General features: G+C 42.3%; 1 protein-coding gene across 1 annotated transcript; it reads left to right on the top strand.

Moving 5' to 3' along the window:
* The first annotated feature begins 559 nt into the window (after positions 1–559).
* Txn (thioredoxin) lies at positions 560–9333 on the top strand. Its single transcript, XM_070011483.1, has 5 exons — positions 560–691; positions 5048–5152; positions 5345–5404; positions 8166–8231; positions 9124–9333. The coding sequence occupies exons 1-5, from the start codon at positions 668–670 to the stop codon at positions 9184–9186; spliced, it is 318 nt and encodes a 105-aa protein (XP_069867584.1). The 5' UTR covers positions 560–667; the 3' UTR covers positions 9187–9333.
* Positions 9334–26037: the final 16704 nt, after the last annotated feature.

The following is a 26037-nucleotide window of genomic DNA, read 5'->3' as shown; positions in this document are numbered from 1 at the left end:
GCCCGGGGCAGATCCGGGAAGGAAGGTGGCCTAGTCACCGTTACTCAGCACTTGGCCGAGGCGGGGAGGGGGGGGGGGCGGTGTGCACCGTCGGCCCCGGCGAGGAATCCCGCCCTGCCAGCGCCGTCCTGGGCCTGACCCTCATCTCCAGTCTAGATACGTCCGACGAAGGCCCGGCCGGATGCGGTTCCGCCCGCAGCGACCTCGGGGATCCGGGGATCCTGAGTCGCCCGGCCCGCCGCGGTTCTCACACCGCAAGGACGCCCCGACTGCGCACGGGGTCCACTCCCGTTCCCCCACCCGCGACGTTGGCGCCTAGGGGCTCCCGGCTGAGCGTGAGACGTGCCCAGGGCTCCACCCCGCGCCACTCTGACCACGCCCCCTGAGGAGGCCCCGCCCTTCCACCGCCTCAAGGTTTGGGGGGCGGAGCCTGCCGCCTAGCCTTGGCGGGCGCGGGAGTCTTAGCGGGCGCGCGCGCCCCCGCCACGTGCACGCTCCCGTCACGTGCACGCCGCGCGCGCGCGCGCACCCCGCCCCGCCCCGCCGCGCTCCGCCCAGTCGCTATAAAGGGAAGGCGGGCTGCGCGCTCCTCTCCAGCTCGGTCCGGTACCTTGGATCCACTTCCATTCCTTTTTACAGTCGTTCCAACTCATCCACAGCAGCCAAGATGGTGAAGCAGATCGACAGCAAGGTAAGTGCTCCTCGGGAAGGCCAGGGCGGGTCGCGCAGCCTCCGTAACTGGAGAAGGCCACGGTCTGGAGGTGTTGGGGAGGCCGCTCCTCACCTCCGGGGCTTGGGGAGAAAGGGACAAGGTGGCTCGGCCTGGGGCCGCGAGGAGCTCGGGGGCCTGCGCCGCAGCGAGGCTGTCGAGCATGCCCGGAGGTAGGGAGGGTGAGCCTGGGGGGTTCCCCCCCTGGAGGGCGGGGTCGCGGTGCCCGCCGCCCGCGCCCTGGAGGCGCACGCGCCCGGGGAGCTCCCGGGGGTCCTCACTACTGCATCTCTCACACCGCCGCCACCCCAGCCGGGAAGGCGGGGGAACGGAGCGGGTCCAGCGCCCCCACCCCCACTCCCTTCTATCTCCTGATTGGCGGTCTGGCAAAGAAGGAGATGGAGAGCCCCCTGGAGAAGGCGCGGGGTCCCCGCCGGGAGATCCGGCCGCACGGGGTGGGGTGAGTCCTCTTGGGAGCAAGTCCAGGCCGCAGATCTCAGGATCGCCCTGCACTCACTGGCTCCTCCGATGACGCGGTGCTGTCTAGGTGCTCGGGGGGGGGGCGGGTCCCAACTGGGGACCCTCCTGCGCGTGCCCCCAGGTGGCTGCGGGGAAGTGAGGTCCAGGCCGCGCCCGCGGGACTCCTCCTCCTGCGGCGCAGGGCGCGTTTCCGGCAGCGCTGGCATTAGAATGACTCAGTCCCCGAGGCTGGGCCCAGGGGCCTCGCTGTCCTACCCACGTGTGATTCACCCAGAGTTTGGCCGAAAAACCAGAGCGGGTCTCCCCCTACACACACACACACACCACACACTCGCGCGCGCGCGCACACACACACACACACACACACACACACACACACACGAGCAGCCGGCCTTGGCCTTCTGTATGAGACTTTAGACTTTAATTTAAAATTAAAAACCAAAACCAAAACCAAAACCCTGGTGGGGGGAAGAGTGTTCCATATTCCGAAGTTATTGTGAGCCGACTATCGTCCAGGTGTCGTTCAGTGTCTGCTGAACCGCGCCACTCGAGAAAGGTCTGTTACACGGCAAAGTCAGAAAGCGAACGGGGGAAAGTTGATGGAAGGAAGACCCTTGGCAAAGGGTGTGCCCACCCCGCCAGTGCTCCCTCACTTCTGGAAAGCGGAGGGAAAGTTGGATGCTCACTCACTGGTCTTGAACACCTGTCGGTGCTGAATGGGCTCCAGAAACAAGTGAATGATGTTACAATGTCTATGATGGTATAGGATCCTTTTGTTACTTCATTGATAACATTTTCTCTCACATGCTGTCAGTCTGATCTCGTGCTGTCCTTAATGGTTGTCTTTCTGGAGTCTTCATTATTTAAATTATGTGAGCTTTTATGATAAAAACCAAAGCCTTCTCATTTGTTGATTTATAGTTTTTAAAATCCTTAGCCAGGCGCCTCTCCTAATCCTAGCTACCTGGGAGGCTGAGATCTGAACATCAAAGCTCAAAACCAGCCCTGGCCAGAAAGTGTGAGATCCTTCTTATCTCTAATCACCCAAAATCCAGAAGTGGAACTGTGGCTCCAGTGGTAGAATTCTAGCCTTGAGCAAAAAGGTTTAGAGACGGCACCCAGGCCTGGAATTCAAGCCTCAGGACTGGCATGAAAAAAAAATTGTTTTTTCTTTAATAGTGAGTCCTCACCCTTAACTTTGTGAGGAAGCAGCCTGCCTAGAAAGGGAGGGAGGGTGGGCCTCTCAGTAAAGAGCCCACTAGAGATGAAGACCTTTGCCTGGCCTATGTTGGTTTGCTTAGAATCCCATCCCCTAACACATACAAAGCTGGTGTGGGTTCCTGAAGCTTGTGGTGGAATCTTCTGTCTTTGAGTTGTTCAGGGTGTGGTCCTTTCCAGTAAGGAAAATATAGGAGTTTGGGTCCCAGTGGCCCTGGCAGCAGTTGATCGGGAAGTTTCCAGAGCCATCAATCAGAAGCTAATTAATCTGATTAAACAAGTATTGAATTTATATACATGTATTGAATACATTTCAGATTTGGCCAAAATTGATGCATTTCGCTATCCACAGCCATGTCTGACACTCTGTGTGGGTAGTTCAGGGGCAGTGGGATCTGTTCCCAACAAGAGTGGGAAAATGAGCTGTCAGTGTGATGACCAAGAAGCGAGTATTCAACCTGGACTGGATTGCCTGTGCGTTTTTTGTTTTTCCTTTAAGGATGACAGCCTGGCATTGATGGCTCATGCCTGTAATCCTAGCTGCTCAGGAGACTGAGATAGGATGATTGAAAGGTTCAAAGCCAGACCAGGCAGTAAAGTCTGTGAGACTCTGATCTCCAGTTAACGACACCCCTACCCCCAAAAGCCAAAAGTGGAGCTGTGGCTCAAGTGATAGAGTACCAGCCTTGGGGGGGAAAAAGCTCAGTGACAGCACCCGGGCACACAAAAAGAGTGACAGCTCCCTCCTGTTTACTTAACTCATACATGTATAACACGCTAAGCATTTAGGTATCTACTCCAACTACCTCATTTTATTTCCAGATGAATGATTTGTATTAGTGATGGGGAACATTGGTCAATCCTAATGGAGTTTCTGGGAATTTTGCTTGTATTCAACTCAGAACTATTCTGGAGAACCTTGACCATATTTGCAACACAGTGTGTTCTATCTTGAAAGTGAAACTCCAGTTTTGATTGAAGGTTCACCACATTCCAAAATTAAAATTCTGCCAGACCAGACATAGTCCCTGCTTGACCTTTTTACCATGTTACTTGTCTTGCAGAAAAGAATGGTTGAGCCAGGTGTGGTAGCCCATGCCTGTAATCACAGTACTCAGGAAGCTAGGCAGAAGGATCCCAAGTTTGAAGCCATCCTGGGCTACATAACATGACCTTGTCTCAAAATTTTGAAAGGGAAGGAGAAAAGAAAGAAGGAAAAAAAGAAAAGACTGGTTGGCCCAACCTTCAAAAAATCATAGTGATGGTCTGTTTTCATACTTTAAATGTATTTCCTGTGGCATCCCCAACCCTTGCTCTCCTGTCACCTCTTCTCACAGCCAAAGGTGGGTTGATGGACCTGTATAACTGGACAAATCACCAGGTCATTGCCAGCCCTCCCCGATTCTCCAAAATCACAAAGTAATTAAAAATCTAGAAAAGTAACCACACTTCACAGGAACTCATTATTGATGGTAGTGGTGGTGGAAAGAGGGAGAGAGAGTGGGGGGGGGTGGTTACCTGGAGTTTTCTTTTGCTGGACCAAATCTCATATGATTCTTGTGGAAGGAAAGGAATATTAATTTCATATAAACCAAGTTTTGAGGGTTTTTCCCCTGCCTGAAGAAACCCTAGACTTCAGCAGTGTGTTTTGATCTCTTTCTTGCCCCAGTTTGCATTTTGATCCTCACTGAACTAATTGTGGTTAAAATAAGTCCCTTGTTACTAGAATGCTAGGTTCCTAGTAATGAGTAAATAATTCAGGTTAGCCAGAGGGATTTCTTGATCATTTTGCTGGCAATTTTCTTTGAAATGTTTCTTACATAGAATAAGATATAAGGAAATTTACTTTGGTGAGGAACTTTTGCTATGATTTCCTTTACTGACCAGTGAGAGCATAGTTTTGAGCTAAGGGACAAAAGACAAAGTTTGACACACACACACACAGTAATGTCTACTGATTGTGTGTTGGGACTCAGTGAAGGTCAGTTCAGCATTTGTATTTGAAAGCACTTTTGGCATATACTCCCAAAGTAGTGTGTTTAAGTCATTGTATTTCACTTATACTATTATTGATCCATAAGAATTCAATGAGGGTAGAGTGCTTGCCTTGCATGCATGAGGCCCTAGGTTCGATTCCTCAGTACCACATAAGCAGAAAAAGTTGGAAGTGGCACTATGGCTCAAGTGGTAGTGTGCTAGCCTTGAGCTGAAGAGCTGAGGGACAGCGCCCAGGCCCAGAGTTCAGGCCCCATGACTGACAAAAACAAAAACAAAAAAAAGATTTCAATGAGTTTCTACCATTTACCTAGATTTAACACTTTTTAGTGTCAATGCCTATATTTTCTTTTCTTTTTTTTTATACTTAGTTTGTTGAATATAATTTACCTGATTGTCAAAATTTTTGTAAAACAATCCTGAAGGTACAAACACCAGTATGTTCTAACCATGTATCCTGTTTCATCTTAGCAAATGTAATAGCGCCAAGGATAGGTAGAATTTTTTTTAAGATATTTGGCCTGTATGGGAGTGGAAGGCAAAGTGAAAAGTAGATCCTATTAACAGTTGTGCTTTGTGTTGTCAAGTCTCTGTGGTTTTGGAAAGGAAACTATTGAACCTAAGCTTCTCTTGCCCCATTTTCAGGATGCCTTTCAAGAAGCCTTGGATGCTGCAGGAGATAAACTTGTAGTAGTTGACTTTTCAGCCACGTGGTGTGGGCCTTGCAAAATGATCAAGCCTTTCTTTCACGTGAGTAGGAAAGATGGGTGATTTCTAGTTGGTGGCAAGGAGGATGGTTATTAAAGGGTTTGGCGATTTTTTTTAATTATTATTATTATTAGTCTCTACTTACATTAAGATTCTACTGAAGAAGCTTGAGTCTATTGAACTGTCATTTGCCAGTTCTAAATCTTTTCAAATTTTTCACTTAAACCTCTCCAGGCCCTCTCTGAAAAGTATCCCAATGTGATGTTCCTTGAAGTCGACGTGGATGACTGTCAGGTATGGAGTTAGGAGTTGCAGATACCACTGAGCTGCACCTGTGGGCCTTTTTCTCTGAATTGCACTGTGCTTTTTTCCCATAAATGTCAAGGGGTACTAGAGCTACAGCCCTATCAGAAATGTTGTACTTCAGAATAACAGGTAATTGGAATAATTGTGGGCTTAAATCTAAATGTCAGGAGCTATGTACATGACATCCTTAAATCAACATACAAGCAGATAAAGGTTCAGGTGACCAAGGCCCACACAGACAGGCTACCCTTGGAGCCATAGAGCCAAGACTGCAAGTGAGGGAGTCTGGCTCACTCACTTTGCTCTTGCCACCACACTTAGAAGATGCTGACTTAACAGTGGGTACACATCAGGTTTTCAACATATAGCCTTGCTTCTCACAAAGACCCCTCACCTGATAGAGCCTGTTCTCCATGGAGCACCTTAGCCCTCATGGGACAGAAGGTATTAAGACTACATGATGTTGCCTTAAAGGGCTATGTTCCAGTCCTGGCTCATTGGCTTTGCTCTAAGTTAATTGTCAGATCATCACACTTGCCCTCAGCTACTTCCCAAAGTTACTCTTTGCTTAGCAAGCTTGGAATACCACATGAAGGTGCTAGAGGGTCACTTTAAACAGGTGTACAGTGGGGTGTACTTCATGGAAGCTTAAGACAAGAGACTTGCAGAAGGAGCCATAAACATGCGTATAGGAAGGAATTACCTTGCAGGTGTAATGGACCATTAGAAGGCCTGGATATATAATAAGTTATACAAGGAAAATTTTATACTCTAAGACACAAAGTAATTTCGTGGGTTTTGGAACCTTTCGGAATGCCATGATTAGAGGAGCCATGAATGAGTTAATAAAATTAATTTGGGCTGGAGTGCTAACCTTAGAAACCAATGAAATTTCTTTTCATAGGGTTAAGTGTAGTCTTTTTGTATACTGAAAAATATGCGACTGGCTGATAAGTTTGGAAAACAAATGACCATTGGCTGGACTTGGAATCAGATAGAATTTGACTATAAAGCATCAGAGGAAGGAATATTCTGGGTCCTAGGGGGCATGGCCGTATGGCTATGCACTGCTCAAAACTCTCTTATCACTTGGGCATTCTCTAAAATGAGAATATCTATATGTAATTATTTACAAAAAATAAAAAAGGAAGTGGAGATATCACCAGAATAGGCTAGCTTTCTGCTTTTAAATGATAAGGATAATAAATTTAGGTGAAGGCTGCATAACCATATATTAATAACCAAATACAGTTAAGTTATTGCATCTCTATTTCCTTCTTTTGAGGGGAGGGGGTATGCCGGAAACACACTTTCTCCTATTATCTTCTCACCTTTTTCTCTTTGGTCATTGAGAAAATGGGCCTGGAGTTTTTGATGGAGGAGGTAGGGTAGGGCAGGGCTGATGGATTTGATTACACACACCAAGGGGGTAAGAATCATCATAAATACTGGTGAACAATTAGAAATTCCTTAGGAAATACTTGGGACTGTAAAATAAGCACACTGTCTCAGCAATTCTGTATCTAGGGCTGATGGGGAATTAAACCAGTGTGTAGAGATGAAGATTGAACATGTTTCCATTAGGGAAAATCTTGATGAGTGAATTGGTTAAAATGCTTGTGCATGAACACAGGACTACTGTGGCATGTAAGAAAATGATGTATGTGTTTTCATGCGGAATGTCTGTCTGTCCATTATATGGTGTGTGTATTGTGTGACAGTGCATTCAGTGGGGGCTTCAGAAAGACAGATGCATATTCAGGTACTTAAGTAACAAAACGTTAACAGTAGCTAATGAAGAATGTGGATAGCTTGCTCCTGGTAACTTTTCTGCATTGAACACAGATTTTACTTCTATAATTATAAAAATTATAATTTTATTATAATTATATAAATTAGAATTTAAATCCTCTAAATCCTAGCAGTACTCCTGGGAAATTTCTGCCCCAAGGATGTACCTGAGAATGGTTCACAATATTATAGACATAAATTGGAAATTAGCTTAAAGTCCAGTGTGGAGAATTATGGATAGAATCCTATGTCAACCTTAGAAAATCACTTCTATTCAATGAAATGAAGTTTTAACTAAAAAAACAAACAAACAAAAAAAAATATATATATATAAAGATGTGACTAATTTTCAAAAGTAAAATATAAGAACAGTCTGTCTCAATTAACATTACCTATGAGCATTTGTCCTTTCCCCTTTTTCAATGATATCCTTGCAAATTCATAGATTATCTGGCATCTGATAATCTGGGTGTGTCAATGACTCCAGTACCTGACATGAGTAGGCTATGGCTTCAAATCATTGCAACCGGGTATTTCTGCTAAGACCTTGGGATTCATGTCCCCTCCTCTCCATCATAAAACTGAAGAAACAAGAGCAGTGAATTCTGAAGAGTTCATTTGTAATCCTGAGTCCAGTGACAGAATTTGTCAGTGCTTGTTCATGATACTCAAATTTTCCAAGAACTTAAACAACGTACCAAATCACTTACTTAGTAGCAAATGCTAGTAGCTGTATACCTGTTGGTACCTGCCCAAAAAATAGATAATTGAGGATATAACCAGTATGGCTTTTGCGCTGCCATTGCATTCATTATATTGATTTATACATGCCCTAGTAAAGAAATATATAGTATATAAAAGGGAAAAGAACCTGCTTGGGGGCTGTTTCCATCAAAGCCTTGTACTCATGTTATTGTTTTTATTCTCTCCTCTTTTCTCCACCTCCCATCTGCTCCAGGATGTGGCTGCAGACTGTGAAGTCAAATGCATGCCAACCTTCCAGTTTTTTAAAAAGGGTGAGAAGGTATGTACATCTGATTTTTTAACAAAATGAATTGCACAAGAGGTTAATGTGGTGGAAATGACAAAAGAAATGACTCTATGAAGCATGCTACTGTTTGAGAATATTGAAACGTGACTCAAACTTCATTGATTTAAATACATAATGTTGTCCTTAATTGAAAATTGATTAGAAATAGACACTAAATCCCCGATTAGTGCTTCATATTATATCATGACTTACTATACTGCCTCTCAGTGTATCAATCGTGAGTAGATAGTAAAATAATGGACCCTTAAAATGATGGAGTTCTGCTTTATCTAAAATTAAAGAACTGACCTCTCTCAGTACTATTGATTGTTATTTCCCTCCCTTTGTTTCTTTGTTTTGTTTTTTTGTGCCAGCACTGGGGCTTGAATTCAGGCCTTTTTCATTCAAGACTAACACTCTACCACTTGAGCCACAGCTTTACTTCAGGATTTTGGGTGGTTAATTGAAGATAAGAATCTTAACAGACTTTTCCTGCTAGGGCTGGCTTCCAAACATGATCCTCAGATCTCCATCTCCTGTGTACATTACACATTGTGGCCAGGCGCTGGTGGCTCACACCTAATCATCCTATCTACTCAGGAGGCTGAAATTGCAGGATCCTGGTTCGAAGCCAGCCTGGACAGGAAAGTCAGTTGAGACTCTTTATCTCCAGTTAACCACTAGCAAGCCAGAAGTGGCGCTGTGGCTCAAAGAGGTAGAGTGCTAGCCTTGACCAAAAAAAGCTCAGAGACAGCACCCCCATGCCCTGAGTTTAGCCCCATGACTGACCAAAAAACAATCTGTATTTTTCGGGAATGCTCCCCCAGCCTGTGCTTCCTTTATGTTTACATCTGTGTCTGATGTCAGTTCACTATTCTCTTAACAGGTGGGAGAATTCTCTGGAGCTAATAAGGAAAAGCTCGAAGCCACCATTAATGAATTAGTGTAATCACATTTTCTGAAAAACATAACCAGTCAGCTGTTTGAAAACTTGTAATTTTTTTTAATTTACAAAAGTATGAAGTATGGAAACTATATACCCAACTGCTATCTGATTATAAATGACAATAAAATATTAATTCTACCCTTTTTAAAACTGCCTGGTGTCTGAATAGTCTTCATCAGTGAGAAATAGCCATTCAATCCCTTCATTATTTCTTTTAGAAACAGTTTACTTACTGATTAAGATTTTTAAAAATTATTACTCTTTAAGTAGGCTGAGGTCTGTGGATTGAGGTTCAAAGCCAACCCAAACAAGAAAGTCCAAGTGACTCTTGTCTCTCCAATTAGCCACCAAAATGTCAGAAGCAAGCCTCAGTACTGGCATACACAAAACTGTTAATACTAACTTAATGTATTTTAGAGAAATCTTTTGTTATGGATAATGCAGATGATAGAATAGTATGTTAGGATTCAAGTAACTTTTTTTTTTAACCTTTATAAACAAAGAAAATCTGTGTCCTAGCAGGTAAGTCCACTATGCTGTCTGAAAACTCAGTGTGACCAACATAAGAAGCCCCAACCTGAGTGGCAAAGTGCATAGAAATACTCATTCAATGAGATGATTCTTTGTTTTCCTTTTGTTTTGTTCATTTGTCTGTCTTTGGAAGGGTGGGGTGAGGGCACAGAAATGGAGGGACAAAAGGTGAAAAGATGCAGTAGTTGTACTCATTGGAAACCATGTTGAAAATGAAATATACAACTTGTGGCTGGGTGGTGGGAGGGAAAAACTGGGAGAGAGTGAGGGAAGGGGTAACATTGTCCAAAAAGAAATGTACTCTTTACCTGAATTGTATAACTAACATCTCTGTATATCATCTTTATAATACCAGTAAAAAAAATTAAAATTATTCAAAAATTATCAAAAGAACATTGTTTCTGTGTACTTAACATCAAGGGGCTGGGGAACTGCTTGAAGGAAAGTTTTTATATTTAGTGATGAAAATCAAGCCCAGGGACTGGGAAGGTGGCTCAGTGGTAGAGTGCTTGCCTCACATGCATGAGGCCTGGGTTCGATTACTCAGCACTACATAAACAGAAAAGGCTGGAAGTGGCGCTGTGGCTCAAGTGGTTGAGTGAGCTGAAGAGCTGAGGGATAGCGCCCAGGCCCAGAATTCAAGCCCCACGACCGGAAAAAAAAAAAGCCCAGAGCCAGTGGTTCATGCTTACAATCCTAGATGTTCAAGAGGTTAAGAGTCATGTGCCAGTGTCTCATGCCTGTAATCCTAGCTACTCAGGAGACTGAGATACAAGGATAGCAGTTTGTAACCAGCTTAAAAAGTCCCAGTGAGACTCTTATCTCCAATAAACTACTCAAAAAAACAAACAAACTGGAATTAGAGCTGTGGTTCAATTGGTAGGTCACTAGCCTTGAGCACAAAGACTCAAGGACAGCCCCCAAGCCCTGAGTTTAAGCCTCAGGACCAGCAAAAAAAAAAAAAAAGTTGAGATCTGAGAATTGCAGTTCAAAGCCAACCCTAGGCAAGACAGTCTGTAAGACTCATCTCCAGTAAATCACCAAAAAAGCCAGAAGTGGCGGTGTGGACAATACTAGCCTTAAGCCAAAGAGTCAGGGACAGCACCCAGGCTGTGAGTTTAGTTCTGTCAAAATTACAGGATTAGTCTATACAGTAGGCAGTAATCCTATGTGCTATTGACACTCTAATCCCCAGTTAGTAATGCTGACACAATGAGGTAAGTAATCCATCACAAATAATGGAGAAGCTGGGGTTTGATGCAGGAAGTTTAGCACCAAAATGCACTTCGCATAGCTTCATGCCTCAAGTAAAATTAGAGTAATAAACAAGTGATCCTGGAAAACCATTAACTGAATGAATGTACTGTGTTAGGCTTGGGGTGCCATTCTAAATAAGACCTTTATCGTCTTACATTCCAGAAATGAGGGCAAACAGGTGAGTAATTGGTAGGTTCTCAGGCTGAGAGGCCCAAGACAGTAGATTACTCTTAATAGCAGAAGAATGGAGAAATAGATGTGCTTTGGATAAGGTGTTCGGGTGAGTTCTATGCAGTGACTGCGCTAAAATTTGAGAGATGAAAAGGATGACAAGCTAAGAGCCAGGGAGTCTGCTTTCAGTGAGAGAAACAGGCACAAAACCCCCAAGTTGAAGAGCTAAGTGCATTTAGAATTGTCAGAGATCCATGAAATAAAGCTAGAAAGAGGCAGGACCCAGTCCTTCAGAGCTTGGCTTTTTCTGGGTGTGAATGGGGAGCCATTGACCACCTAACATGCTCTGAAACAGTTGTTTTCACAGCTGTGAGGAAGTGGCAGTGACTAGAAATGAAAAGCAGGCTTCTGCAGTCACTGAGAAACGGGTAAGAACTACGGTGACTGGAGAGGTGGGGAGGGAGGAAGTGGTAGAAAACAATAAACTATGACGAGAATGAGCAAAACAGCAGCAAAAAGCAATTGATGCGCCAGGCACCAGTGGCTCACTCGTGTAAATCCTAGCTATTCAGGAGGCTAAGATCTGAGGATCTTGACTCAAAGACAGCCTGGGCAGGACTGGTCATCTCCAACTGACCACCCAAAAAGTGAAAACGGGGCTGTGAAGAATTTATACCTAACACACCGAAGGATGGAGAACTCTCATCGTTCCTGCGCCCTGAGAGCGTCCTGTGGCCATGCAGCGAGCCCGACCAGCGCACACCTGCAGATCCAGGTTTACAGATCAGGAACGCGAGACCCCGGCATGACCACAACCCCGCTGGCCAGCTCAAAAACAACGCCAGGACCTGTGAGTACCTCCACGGGGGCCAACACTGATGGTGACCCAGAGTGACATCCCTCCCTCCTGCCAGAGAAGGGGCACCATGCTTGAAGAGGGTAAAAAGGCTGGAGCCCTTCCTGCCACCACCCCTCCGCTTCCTGTGGAAGACCACTGGGCCCGAACCCTGGTTCCAAGCCAGAGAACTTCAACTACCAGCAGCCCCTCCGACCACTTTTGGTTGGGCGCTGGGAACCTTGCATTCCCCACAGCTGCAGCTGATGGCAGAGAGGACCATCTCCCCACACCGCCCACCCCCTGCAAGGCTCACGCCTGTCCCAGAGGCCAAACACAGCCCTCACCACCCCACCCGGAATAGACTCCAGATGGGGTCTGCAGCAGGACGATTTCCCCACCTCTCCCTATAGGAACTCACCCCCTCTGAGACTCACACACCTGAGATTTGAACGCAGCTCCCCACTTCGTGGAAAGTACACACCAGTCTGGGACTGGCATAGGGACAATTATCCCCACCTTGCTCTATAGGAACCTGCCCCCTCTGACGCTCACACCCGAACCAGAGGTTTGAATGCAATTCCCCACACCAGTTCAGGACTCAGGTGGGGCCAATCCCACTCAGATGGGGCCAACCGCCCCCCCCCCTTAATGCATAGAGGGAATCTTCCTCCCCTCCCCCCTCAAATGAGGTTCAGGTGCTGGTGCCTACTCCAGACACAGATCTGGGCCAGACCTAGAGTGCTGAGCACCATACAACAGACACCTGCCACTGGGCCTAAACCCAGACCAGGACACCAGACTGTCCTACACACCACAGAGCACCAACAACTGACCAGGACCCATTACATTGTTTGCACCACCCTGAGCTGAGCGTAGCCCAATGCAACGATCTATCTAGTGAATCACACTCCATCACCACTGGACGCAATACACAATCCGAATGACCCCAACAAACCCTGAACCCAATATGTAAATCATAACAAAGGATTACAAAATTCTTGAACAATCAAGACAACAAACCAAATTCAAAAGCCTGCAACAAGCCAGGAAAGGACCCTAATGAGAGTGAAGAAGAGATGGAGGACAAAAGGATCATTAAAGTAATGATGAGAGAATTGGCCAAAGAAATAAAAAGGGATATCCAAAAACAAATAGAAGACTACAAGGAGGAAATGGCTAAGAATATACCAGTCACCCAAAAAGATAGGGAAAGATAGAAATGCCATACACCTCATTAAAAGATGAAACTAATACTCTGAGAACTAACCTCAACAAAGAACTTAGAAGCATGAAAGTCTCAATTTCCCTACTGCAAACCACAGTTGAAAGCATAAGCAATAAGTGTAATAGAAAATAGAGTATCAGGAGTTGAAGATAAAATACAAGAATCAGAACAAAAAAATCAAAGACATGGGAAAAAACACTCAGAACATCCCAAAGGGAATCTAAGAATTGGCAAATTCAGACAAAAGATCAAATCTACACAGTTGGGATAGATGAGGGAGAATTCAAACTTAAAGGCATTGAAAACCTATTCATGAAATAATAGCAAAGAATCCCCTCAATCTCAAGAGAGAATCTCACCCACCTGACAGAGGCATACAGAACTCCTAGTAGACAGAATCCAAGAGTATTTGTAGACATAGTGAAAACTCTGGACTTAAAAAAATCAGGAATTAATTTTAAATGCAGCAAGAAGGAATTATATTGCAAGGGAAAGATCAGAATCACTGCAGATCTCTCTACACAAACTCTCAATGCAAAGTGAGCCTGGAATGGTACAATTCAAGCCCTGAAGATCAACAACTGCCAACGCCAAACTGGTGTGCCTAGAGAAGCTATCATTAACAATTGATGGTGAAATTAAAACCTTCTACAACAAACAAAAATTAAAGGAATTCATGAACACTAAACCAGAACTACAAAGAATACTAAAGGGAAGCATATAATCAGAAATAAAACACTCAAAGTCAAGGAAATACAGTATTAGACAAAAATCACTAGAAGACTAGTTTAGCAAACACAGGAAGAAGAAAGAACCAAATTATTAGAAAACAAGAAAATGACAGGAAACATGACACATCTGTCTATAGTAACCGTAAACATTAACAGATTCAATTCCCTACTCAAAAGACAAAACAGCAGAATTGATCAACAAAACAAGATCCACCAGTTGTTGTCTCCAAGAAAGCTATCTCACAGTCAAATAAAAATAAATTCTGCTCAGGAAGGCTGAGATCTGAGGATCATGGTTCAAATTCAGCAAGAGCAGGAAAGGTCCAAGAGTTTTTTTTTTTTTAATCTCCAATTAACAATCAGAAAACTGGAACTGGTGCTGTGGTTCAAGTAGTAGAGTGCTCCTTGAGCTGAAGAGCTCAGGGACGGCACCCAAGCCCAGAGTTCAAGCCCAACCAAAAAATAAATTCTGAGTGAAGGAAGGGATAGAAAAAGATCTTTCATGCAAATGCGCCTTGCAAGAAGGCAGTAGTAGCCATATTGGTAGGTAACAGAAAAGATTTTTTTCGTTAAAATCAGTATGAAGAGACAAAGAAGATCATTACATAATAATAAAGGGAATAATGATCCGTGAAGCGGAATCACAGTGGTCAATATTTATGCACCAGATAATGAAGCACCTAAATACATTAAACAAACACTTTTGGACTTATAGAACATGATAAATCCCAACATGATAAATCCCAACACGATAATAGTGGAAGATGTTTAACACTCCACTTTCATGAAAGGACAGGTCAACCAAACAAAGAACAAGCAAAGTCTCTAAGTTAAATGACACCATAGCCCATATGGACTTCATAGATAGCTACAGAGTACTCCAGCCAACAATTACCCAATTCATAGTCTTCTCAGCAGCCCATAGGACATTCTCCAAAACTGATCATATTATGACACACACACAAAAAAACAAGCAAATACAAGCTTGAGATAGCTCCTGGCATCCTATCTGACCACAGTGGAATCAAACTAAGTTTCAACAACAAAAGATGATGTATTTCAAAATCATCAGACACAAGGAGACTGAATAACACACTACTGAATAACACATGGATCACAAAAGAAATAAAGGAGGAAAGTTCTTATAATCCAATGAAAATGAAAACACATCACAACAGAACCTATGGGATACAACAAAAGCAGTGCTGAGAAGAAAGTTCATAGCTCTAAGCACACGCATAAAGAAAGCAGAAATAGCTCAAGTAAATAATCTCATGATGGAACTAAAACTGCTAGAATAACAAGAACCAACCAAACCACAAACTACTAGACGGAAAGGGATAGCAGATTAGGGCAGATTAATGAAATAGAGACTAAAAAAAAACAAAAAACAAACTACACATAATAGAAACAAAAGGCTGATTTTTTTTAAAAAATGAATAAAATTGACAGACCACTAGTCCACTAGACTGACAAAGAAAAGATGTTCAAATCAATGAAATTAGAGATGCCATAGAAAACATAACAATAAACATCCAAGAAATCCAAACAATTATAAAGGACTGCTTTCAAAACCTATATTCAAATAAAATGGAAAACCTACTAGAAATAGCAAATTTCTAGAGACATACAATCTAATCAAGAAGATATAAATTGATAAAACAGACCCATATCAGGCAGTGAGACTGAGGAAGTAATCATCGGAGAGATTACTTCCTTTGAGTAAAAGCTCAGGTCCCAATGGATTCATGCTGAATTCTATAAGACTTTTAAAGGTGAACTAACATCAACACTCCTCAAACTTATCCATGAAATAGAAACAGAAGCATCAATTCCAAACTCATTCTGTTAAGCCAATATCACACTCATCCTCCAACTAGGTAAGTATCCAACATAAAAAGAACTGCTGACCAATTTCTCTGATGAACACTGATTTAAAGCTCTTTAATAAAATACTAGCTACAGAATTCAGAAACAAATCCAAAAAAATCATACATTATGACTAAATAGGCTTCATCCCACAGACCCAAGCTAGTTTGTTTTGTTTTGTTTTGTTGCCCTGCCTAGGGTTTGAACTCAGCGTCTGGGCACTGTCCCTGAGCTTCTTTTGTGCAAGGTTAGCACTCTACCACTTGAGCCACAGTGCTTCTTCTAGCTTTTTCTTTTTATGAGGAATCCAACCCAGGGCTTCATGCATGCTAGGCAAGCACTCTACATTAAGCCACAGTCCCAGCCCACAAGGCTGGCTTAACATATGTAAATCAATCAATGTAATGTACCACATCAACAAAGCCAAAGACAAGAACTACTTGAGCATCTCAACATCTCAACAAATGCAGAAAAAGTCTTCGACAAAATACAACATCCATTTATGTTAAAAAGCTTTGGAGAAGCTAGGAATAAAAGGAATATCCTTTAAAATAATAAAGGCTATATATGACAGACCAACAGCCAACATCATACTGCATATTTCCCGTAAAATAAGGAATAAGATAAGGATGTCCACTCACTTTACTCCTATTCAATATAGTTCTGGAATTCCAAGCCAGAGCAATAAGGCAAGAAAAGGTCGCAAGAGATTCACATAGGCAAAAAATGAGTCAAACTACTCCTATTTGCAGACAACATGATCTTATACATAAAGGACGCAAAAGACTCTAGCCCCAAGCTCCACGAACTGATCAACCACTTTGGTGAAGTAGTAGGATACAAAGTTAACCTACAAAATTCAGTAACCTATCTGTATGCCAACAATGTACAAGCAGAGAGGAAAATAAGGAAAACAACTCCATTTGCAATAGCTTCAAAAAAAAAAAAAAAACTAGGAATAAACCTAACCAAAGATGCAAAAGATCTTTATAGTAAAAACTAAAATTTTGAAGAAAGAAAGAAGACACCAGGAAATTTATAGACCTTCCCTGTCTATGGATAGGTAGAATCACTATTGTGAAAATGGCCATATTGCCCAAAATGATGCACAAATTCAGTGCAATCCCCATCAAATTCTTTACCAAGACAGACAAAACAATCCAATAATTCATATAGAACAACAAAGGACCTATAATAGCCAAAGCAATTCTGGGCAAAAAAAAAAAAGTTATGGGGGTGGTATCACAATACCAGACCTCAAGCTCTACTAAGGAGCTATAATAACATAAACAGCTGGTACTGGCACAAAAAAAGACCCGGAGATGAATAGAACAGATTAGAAGACCCAGTCACAAAACCATACACTTACAGTTATCTGATATTTGATAAGGGAGCCAGAGACATACAGTGGGGGGGGGGGGGGGGAAATAGCCTCTTCAATAGTTGGTGTTGGGAAAACTGGGCATCCATATGCAGAAAACTGAAAGTGATTCCCAGTTTGTCATCATGCACTAATATCAATTCAAAGTGGCTCAAAGACCTAAACGTCAGACCCAAAACTTTAAAATTACTGCAAGGGGGAGTAGTAGAAACATTATAACATAGGTATAGGTAGGAATTTCTTGAAAAGAGTCCCAGAGGCACAACAGATAGGAGACAGACCTGACAAGTGGGACTACATCAAAATAAGAAGTTTCTACACAGCTAAATTAGAAAGACTACCAACTGACTGGGAAAAGATCTTTACCAGCAATACATCAGACAAAGGCCTAATATCTAATATATATAAGGAGCTCAAGAAACGAATCCCTCCCAAACCTAATGAACCAATCACTGAATGAGTAAGGGAGCTAAGGAGAGACTTCTCAGAAGAGGTAAGAATGGCAAAGAAACACAGAAGGAAATGCTCATCATCCCTGGCCATGGAGGAAATGCAAATCAAAACAACTCTAAGATTCCACTTTACCCCAGTTAGATTAGCCAACACTGAATTCTAACAACCACAAATGTTGGCAGGAATGTGGGGGAAAAGGAACCCTACTGGACTGTTTGGTGAGAATATGAACTAGTACAACCACTCTGGACAGCAGTCTGGAGGTTCCTCAGAAAACTAAACATAGATTGCCCCTTCCGCCATATCACTCCTGGGTGTCTACTCTGAACATCATGAGCCAGGATATGATACAGACACCTGCACATCCATGCGCATTGCTGCCCTATTCACAATGGCCAAGACCTGGAAACATCCCAGATATCCCACAATACATGAGTGGATCCAAAATATGTGGTACCTATACACAACAGAATTGTACATAGCCATTAGAAAGAATAAAATTAAGTCTTTTGCAGAGAAATGGATGGAAGTAGAACAAATCATGTTAAATGTGGTAAGCCAAGCTCAGAGAGACAAATGGTACATGTTCTCTTTGATATGTGGAAATTAGACCTAAAATATCCTTGGGCTGATAAATTATACAGGGTTCTAAATACTCACACACAGTGAAACCAAAAGAGGAAACTCTTAGGAGAGCAACACAAAGAAGTAATGCCTGTGCGCCTCTTTATATTATATAAAACTATATATATGAACTCTAAGATATGGAAGCAAGAGATCTCTCTTTTTTCTTTTTGTAGTTTTTATTTTTTGATGATTCTGTCTTCCTTCCTTCCTTCTTTCTTTTCTTTCTTTCTCTTTGTTTTTGTCAATCCTGGGGCTTGAACTCTGGGCTTGGATGCTGTCCCTTAGCTGTTCAGCTCAAGGCTAGTGCTCTACCACTTGAGCCACAGTGCCACTTCTGGTTTTCTGGTGATTAATTGGAGATAAGAGTTTCATGGACTTTCCTGACCTGGCTGGCTTTGAACTGTGATCCTTGGCTCTCAGCCTCCTGAGTAACTAGGATTATAGGTGTGAGCCACCCGTGCCTGGCCCTGTCTTCATTTCTTTATGTATGGTGTGTTCAGGTGTATATTTTCAGAAGGATGGAAGGGAGGGTACAGAACTTGAGGGAAAAGGAATGAGAAAGTGCAGCAGTAGAACTCATTGGACATTGATGAAAGTGAACTATACAACTTGTGGGTAGAGATGGGAGGGACTAGGAGAACATGAGGGAACAGAAGACACTATATGAAAGGAAATGTGCTGCCTGACTTGTGTAATTGTAATCCCTCTGTATATCACCTTTATTATAACAATCAAGTAAATAATAAAAATTAAAAATTAAAAAAATGGATCTAAAAGAAACAGTAGATGGGATGGATCAGATCAAGGTATACCGTGTGCATACAGAGACATGTGTAAATGAAATCCCTTTGCACAACTAATTTTTCCTTCATTGCCAATATAAGGCAAATTTATTGTGATAATGTTAGTCAATCTAAAAGCCAACTTCATGTTCTCAAGTCAATTTTTGCCAAGTGATGATCTGACTGATTTTCAGAATGTGTGTGCACTTTGGAGCTACTGAACCAGAGCTTTCAAGTTCAGGGAAGAAATGAGTAGAAAGAGCAAGAGGGGAGAGGGAGGAATAGTTAACTCATCCACTTCTTAGCTTAGGGAATATTCATATTTGTACTACTAAGCAGTCCCTGCAGTGCAGGAAAACATCTTCCTGCCTTTCTATGTTCCATTCCTGGGAACTCAAAACTAGTGTAAAATTGCAACAGGGACACAGAGCAGCAAGGGACATTTTGGAATATTACAAAATTCAGCTTCCTCTTGGCTTAGCCTGTGAGAATATAGGCCTGGATGTAACATGTGAAACATGGTACTAATTATAATTTATTGTGTTAGCAGTGGAATGAACACTGAATATTAGGATTGACTAGTTTTTATTAAAAACAAATATTTGCTAAGTTTTTGGAGGGAAGAGAGGGGATTTGTGGTTGTTATTTTTCATTTTTGAGACAAGACCTAGTTATGTAGCCCAGGCTAGCTTTGAACTTGTGATCTTTTTTGTTGCAGCCTTCCAAGTGCTGGGATTAAAGGCATGCCCCACCATTCCCTGTTTAAGATTTAGTTAATATTTTACAAGTTGGAATTTTTGGCTTTCTTGAATTATTCCTTTATAGTTATTGTCCCTTAAATTTAAGACAATATTGACTAAAGAGAAAAATGTCTTTTGGAAACATGAGACCATTCTATTTTTTTTCTAATTTTCTAACACTAAGTTTAAAGTAAGAGTATATTCAAACTTTGCATGTTTAAAACTAACCTGAAGGCAAAATAGCTTAAGCCTGCATGTAATACTAGATATCTGGGAGCAGAGATCTGGTAGTCTCAGTTTACGATCAGCCACGGGCCTAAAGAAAAATATTTGTGAGACTATTAATGGCTAGCCATGTTAAGTATTCATCTGTTTTTCCAGCTACAAGGAAGGCACAATGGCCAGGCATAGTGGCATATGCCTATCATCCCAATGATGGGGGAAAGTACAAACTGGAGAACTGCAATCCCAGCAGAGACCCTACCTCTAAAATAACTAATGCAAAAAGGGACTGAAGATGTGACTCAAGTGATGGAATATCTGCCTTGTGAGCAACACGTCCAGAGTACAATCTCCAGCACTGCTGATAGACAGATACATTGATAGATATCCACATATTAATTCTTAATCCTTTAGATCAGGAAAATGGGTATAAACAAGATTGTGACAGAAGTAGGTAACAGAATACTGAAGCTCTAAAGATAACAATACAGAAAATGAGACTGGGTACCGGTGGTTCATGCCTGTAATCCTAGCTATTCAGAAGGCTGAAATCTAAGGATCTCAATTCAAAGTCCGCCCCAGGCCGGAAAGGCCAAGAAACTCTTATCTCCAATTAACCACAAAAAAGCTGGGAGTAGAGCAGTGGCTCAAGTGATACAACACTATCCTGGAGCAAAAAAGCTTAGGGACAGCCTCTAGGCCCTGAATTCAAACCTCAGGACTAGCACCCTGCCCTCCCCCCCCCCCAAAAAAAAATAAAGCAAGAAGTTTGTAAATAAGGCAATTTCAATTTTGTGACTGACAACACCAAAAATTAAACTTTACTGGGCATAGCCCGTGTAAAAGTCAGCACAAATTATTAATGGAGATTTAATTACTCATGAAAATGAACAAAGATCATTATTCTTATCAAATCCATGACTTGAACCTCACATTATTTGCAATTTCACATTATTTGCTAAATGATCCTGTAGCTACTGATGAAAACATTGATACAGAAAGGAGACGTTCCTATCAAATGCATAATTCTGAAGGAACAAATGTAACTCTGGGATATATACCTTGCAAGATAACGAAAAACTATTATACCTGTAAAATCAGAAAATTCGTCAAAAAAAAAAGACAGATCTCAGGAACATTGCTGTCTTTGCGGGGTAATCATTATCAGAAAGCAATCCCAACACCTATGATAGCATGAGGACATTTTTTTTTTTTTTTTGCCAGTCATGGGGCCTGAACTCTGGGTCTGGGCGCTGTCCCTCAGCTCTTCAAGGCTAGCATTCTACCACTTGAGCCACAGCACCACTTCCAGCTTTTTCTGCTTATGTGGTGCTGAGGAATCGAACCCAGGGCCTCATGCATGCAAGGCAAGCACTCTACCACTGGGCCACCTTCCCAGTCCATGAGGACATTTTTATGTTTCGTGTTTATTGTTGTTGTTTGGCAGTACTATGTTTGAACTGGGCCTCACACTTGCCAGGCAGGCAGGCACTCCTCCAGCCCTACCACAGCCCTACACAAGCATTTCTAGCAATGCAGATTTGCTTCAAATGAATGACATCCATGGTAAACAAAACAGATAACACAGTATTTCAATTAACACCAATTTTTTCCAAAAACAGTGCATTTGCCTTTCTATTCTGGTGCTTTGACACCTGGGCCTTACTGATTGGGAAGTGACTACTCAGAGTTGGCAAATAATTTGTGAGCTGGCTTTTACATAGAAAGCAACCAACCCAGAGCCCATAGTGCATAGTGCATCTTTCCCTTACATTCAGGCCCCTATCCACCCAGCCTAGTTTTCCCAGAGCCAGGTACCAGGCAACTAGAGCAATCCTTATTCCTCGAGGGAAAGTACCCTGAGAAAAACTTTTCTTTCAAAGTGAGTTGCTTGTAAGTTCTTTGGCTTGGTGGCTTTGCTGGTTGATTAATCAGCTAAGACAATCTGTACAAGTTCAGAAAGGAAAAGGGAACTGCTTTGGGATAAGAAAGAACTTTTGAAATGTCAGGTTTTTGTCTTAACTAGTTTTTCCAGGATGGAATTTAGACACTCCTCAGAAGACACACCTCAGACTGTTAAGCAATAGCAGAGGGTGTGGATATATTTTGAGATTACATATGCACTGTTAATCTTATTTTGATGGATTTTAATGATCTCCTTATGTAAATAAATCTTTCCCTTATTCAAACTAGCCAATCATGAGTAGATTGTGAACCTGAGCTCAACCAATCTGAGCAGAGGGACGGGCCTACTGTGTTAGGGATAAATAGAGCGGTCAGCGGGTTCTGTACACATGCTTTCCACATTTCTGGCTTATGGTACACCTTTCTGCAGAAGTAAATTTTGCCTTGCTGAGTCAATTCTTTGTTTTCTTGTCTATTGTGGTTCTGGGAGAGCATATTTATAACAGTACTCAAACTAGCTGGTCTTAAGCCTGCCTTACCATGATTCACTCATTCCTTCCTTTCAAAAACATACAAGAGAGAGGGGGGGGGAGGGAGAGAGAGTTATATATATTCTAATTCAAGGAAAAGTATTTTTTATTACTGCTATGTGTTTTACAACTAGTTTTGGGGATCATCTTTGGTGTTGATGACTAAATTCTTCATTAAAGCTAAATTCTTCATTAAAGGGATATAAAACAAAAAGGGATTCATACACAAAATGGAGCACATATACAACTATCAGAACTGCTAAAAATGATGAGTAAAGAGCACTTCTGATGATAATGAACAGAGACAATTCAGTAATGGAGTGCTGGTTTGAGTTTAAAAACAATTAAAAAAACAAAAACAGAATTGGCAGGCACCACTGGCTCATACCTGTAATCCTAGCTATTAAGGCTGAGATCTGAGTATCATGGTTCAAATCCAGCTTGGGCAAGAAAGTCCATGAGACTCTTATCTCCAATAAACCACCAGAAAACCAGAAGTGGTGCTGTGGCTCAAGTGGTAGAGTGCTAGCCTTCAGCTGAAGAGCTCAGAGACAATACTCAAGCCCAGAGTTTAAGTCTTATGAAAGACAAAAAAAAAAAAAAAAAAACAGAATTAAGTGAAGCACTTTGTGTCCTGTTTAACTAACAGAACTTTGCTTAACCAACTATATGATACTTACAAAAAGCAATGGAAACCCTTATGAATGATTATAAATTGGATGCTAGAAGGGCTGAATAGATTAAAAATAAGACATGATGGAAAAACCAAAATGAAATTGGTTTAAAAAAAGATATTTTCAAAAGAGCAATGTGTTAACTTGAAATTTGTAAACAAATCTTTGCCTTGGAAGTAGAGCTGTGGCTCAAGCAGTAGAGCGCTTGCCTTGAGCTGAAGAGCACAGGAACAGCACCCAAGCCCAGAGTTCAAGCCCCACGACCGACCCAAAAAAAAAAAAAAAGAAAGAAAGAAATCTTTGCCTTTCCTGAGTAAATAAAGCATTTTATTATTCCTTCTAGAAAATGTACTGTTTTCTCACACGTTAACCAACAACCCACCCAGAGTTCTGTGCATAAAAGAACAAGATTCATTTTTCCCATAGAAATATTTATTGCACTAAATATTCTTTCTTAAAAAGATCATCTCTCCGGGTGCTGGTGGCTCATGCCTGTAATCCTAATCAGGAGACTGCAATCTGAGGATCGGTTCAAAGCCAGCCCAGGCAGGAAAGTGCGTGAGACTCTTATCTCTAGTAAACCACTAGAAACCCAGAAGTGGCACTGTGGCTCAAGTGGTAGAGTGCTAGCCTTAAGCTGAAGAGCTGAGGGACAGCACCCAAGCCCAGAGTTTAAGCACCACAACCGACAAAAAAAAAAAAAAATCATCTCCTCCTGTTGCTCTACAGTGCCATCTTTGTCATAAAATATGCCATTTTATTTTAAGGACGTTTACTGTTTCTATGTAACTTCAAATCAACTTCTCATGTTGGGTACTGGTGGCTGACACCTGTAATCCTAGCTACTCAGGAGGCTGAGATCTGAGAATCATGGTTTGAAGCCAGCCTGGGCAGCAAAGCCCCTGAGACTTTTATCTCCAATTAACCACCAGAAAACTGGAAGGCTCAAAGTGATAGAGTGCTAGCCTTGAGCAAAAAAGCTCAGAGGCAGTGCCCAAGCCCTGAGTTCAAACCTCATGACCAACTAAAAGGAATTTTTTTTTAAAATCACCTTCTCTCTAGGCCTCTATGGAACCCAATGCAGAAACTGGAATGATGTAATGATATTTACCAGATCATCGAAGATGGTCTTCTGGGAGCAGATGAGTCTTGAAGATAGAACCAAGTTCCAGTTTGTACTCTGACTTCCAACCTGTACTCCATGACCCTTTACTTATACCGATCACAGATATAAAGTCAAGATGATCATATTCTTGGTTATCTGAACTCCATGCCCACAAAGTTCCCAGATGCCCTAGTTATTAATCATTTGGCCTTGCTATATTCTTTCACTTTTGACCTTTACAAACATCGTCCACTGTCCCAAGAGAACTGGTCTAACCAGGGGACACAGCTAAACAGACATGAAAAATGTGCTTCTTTATGACTGCTCAATGTGGAAATGAGGTAGTCTTCCAGACCTATTTTCATCCAGAGATTCTGAGAAGAACCAACCAAGAACAAACTTAAAATAAAACAACAACAACAACAACAACAAAAACCCAACCAATCAACCAAACAAAAAACCTTTGTCACTTAAAGGGCCACTTGCTTTTGGACTAATACAATCTCCCTGGCAGCAAAAGACAAATATAACCAATTACAATATCAGAAAGGACAAATTAAATGCAAAAATCCAAGAGGGAAATTATGCCAGATTGAACAACTTTTACTTAGATAGTTCAATTTGAGTGATTTCTGAAAGCCTAAACAAGTCATTAGCAAAATCTTTTGGTAGCCAAAACTCATTCCTACTATCCTAACTTGAGCCATGCAAGGTGGTTTCTTTAAAAAGACAGTGAGAAGAATGGCCTCATTCTGCTATGACAAAGAGAATTGACTCAAGAACATGCTATCAACACTCCCAAGCATATCCATACAGTGGGCCTCAAAAGCATATCCTCAGGCACTCAGATTCAGAAATTTGCAAAGGAGTTGGGACTGCAAATGTATACATTGACACCTCCTCAACAAAGCTGCCTGGAACAGAGTAATATGACATTTCCATAAATGGTTGTCTAGGAAACATAAGGTGGATGAAGATTCAACAAACAAGCTCTGTACTTTGGTTACCTATGTACCTGTTTCTGAAGTAAGGAGGTCAGGTCTGGCTGGCGCCACATTAGTCACATGGTGGATGGTAGGATCTGGAATCTTATCTTCATGCTGAGGGAAGAAAATCCCCTGCCCATCACCTGCCTCCCAGGTGATGGGCATGCCAAGATCCCTGGAGGCAGGGGTGGGCACCTGGCGGATAGGTTGCTGAATCTGTCATCCAGTGCCTGGGGCTGGAAATTTCCTTGGACCTGACCCCTGCACCAATACTATTTAGGCCTGGACCAGCCAAGCTGCCATTACGCCATGCCACATGTGTCTCCATGATCTTGTCCTGTCTCCTGTGTCCAGGCTCATCTCAGGTCATCATGGCATCCCAATTCAGCTCTCCATTGGAGTGGAATTGGTTTGTGGCTATGATTTTCATGCTTTCTTTCTCTCTAGCTGTTTCCTAATCATGTTAAGTGTATTTGGGGTCTGCAGGCCTTTGTAACCACCTGCATCCTGCTAACTGTATAATAAAGACTCCAATATTCCAACCTTCCAAAATGTGGCTTCTGGGATGATTCACCTTACAACATTTCCACTTTCAACAGTCTGCAGATGGCTGGGCACTGGTGGCTCACATTTGTAATCCTAGCTACTCAGGAGGCTTAGATCTGAGGAACACGGTTTGAAGTGAGCTCATGCAAGAAAGTCCATGAGACTCTTATTTCCAATTAGCTATCAGAAAACTGGAAGTAGCGCTATGGTCAGTGGTAGAGCAGTAGCCTTGAGCAAAAGAGCTCAGGGGCCAAGCCCAGGCCCCAAGTTTAAGTCCTACA

Source organism: Dipodomys merriami, unplaced genomic scaffold (genome assembly GCF_024711535.1).
Source record: "Dipodomys merriami isolate MVZ:Mamm:240054 unplaced genomic scaffold, mDipMer1.0.p SCAF_11, whole genome shotgun sequence".
In the NCBI taxonomy this organism is placed as follows: Eukaryota; Metazoa; Chordata; class Mammalia; order Rodentia; family Heteromyidae; genus Dipodomys; species Dipodomys merriami.
Note: the sequence above shows the minus strand (reverse complement) of the source record. Positions and strands in the feature narration are given on the sequence as shown.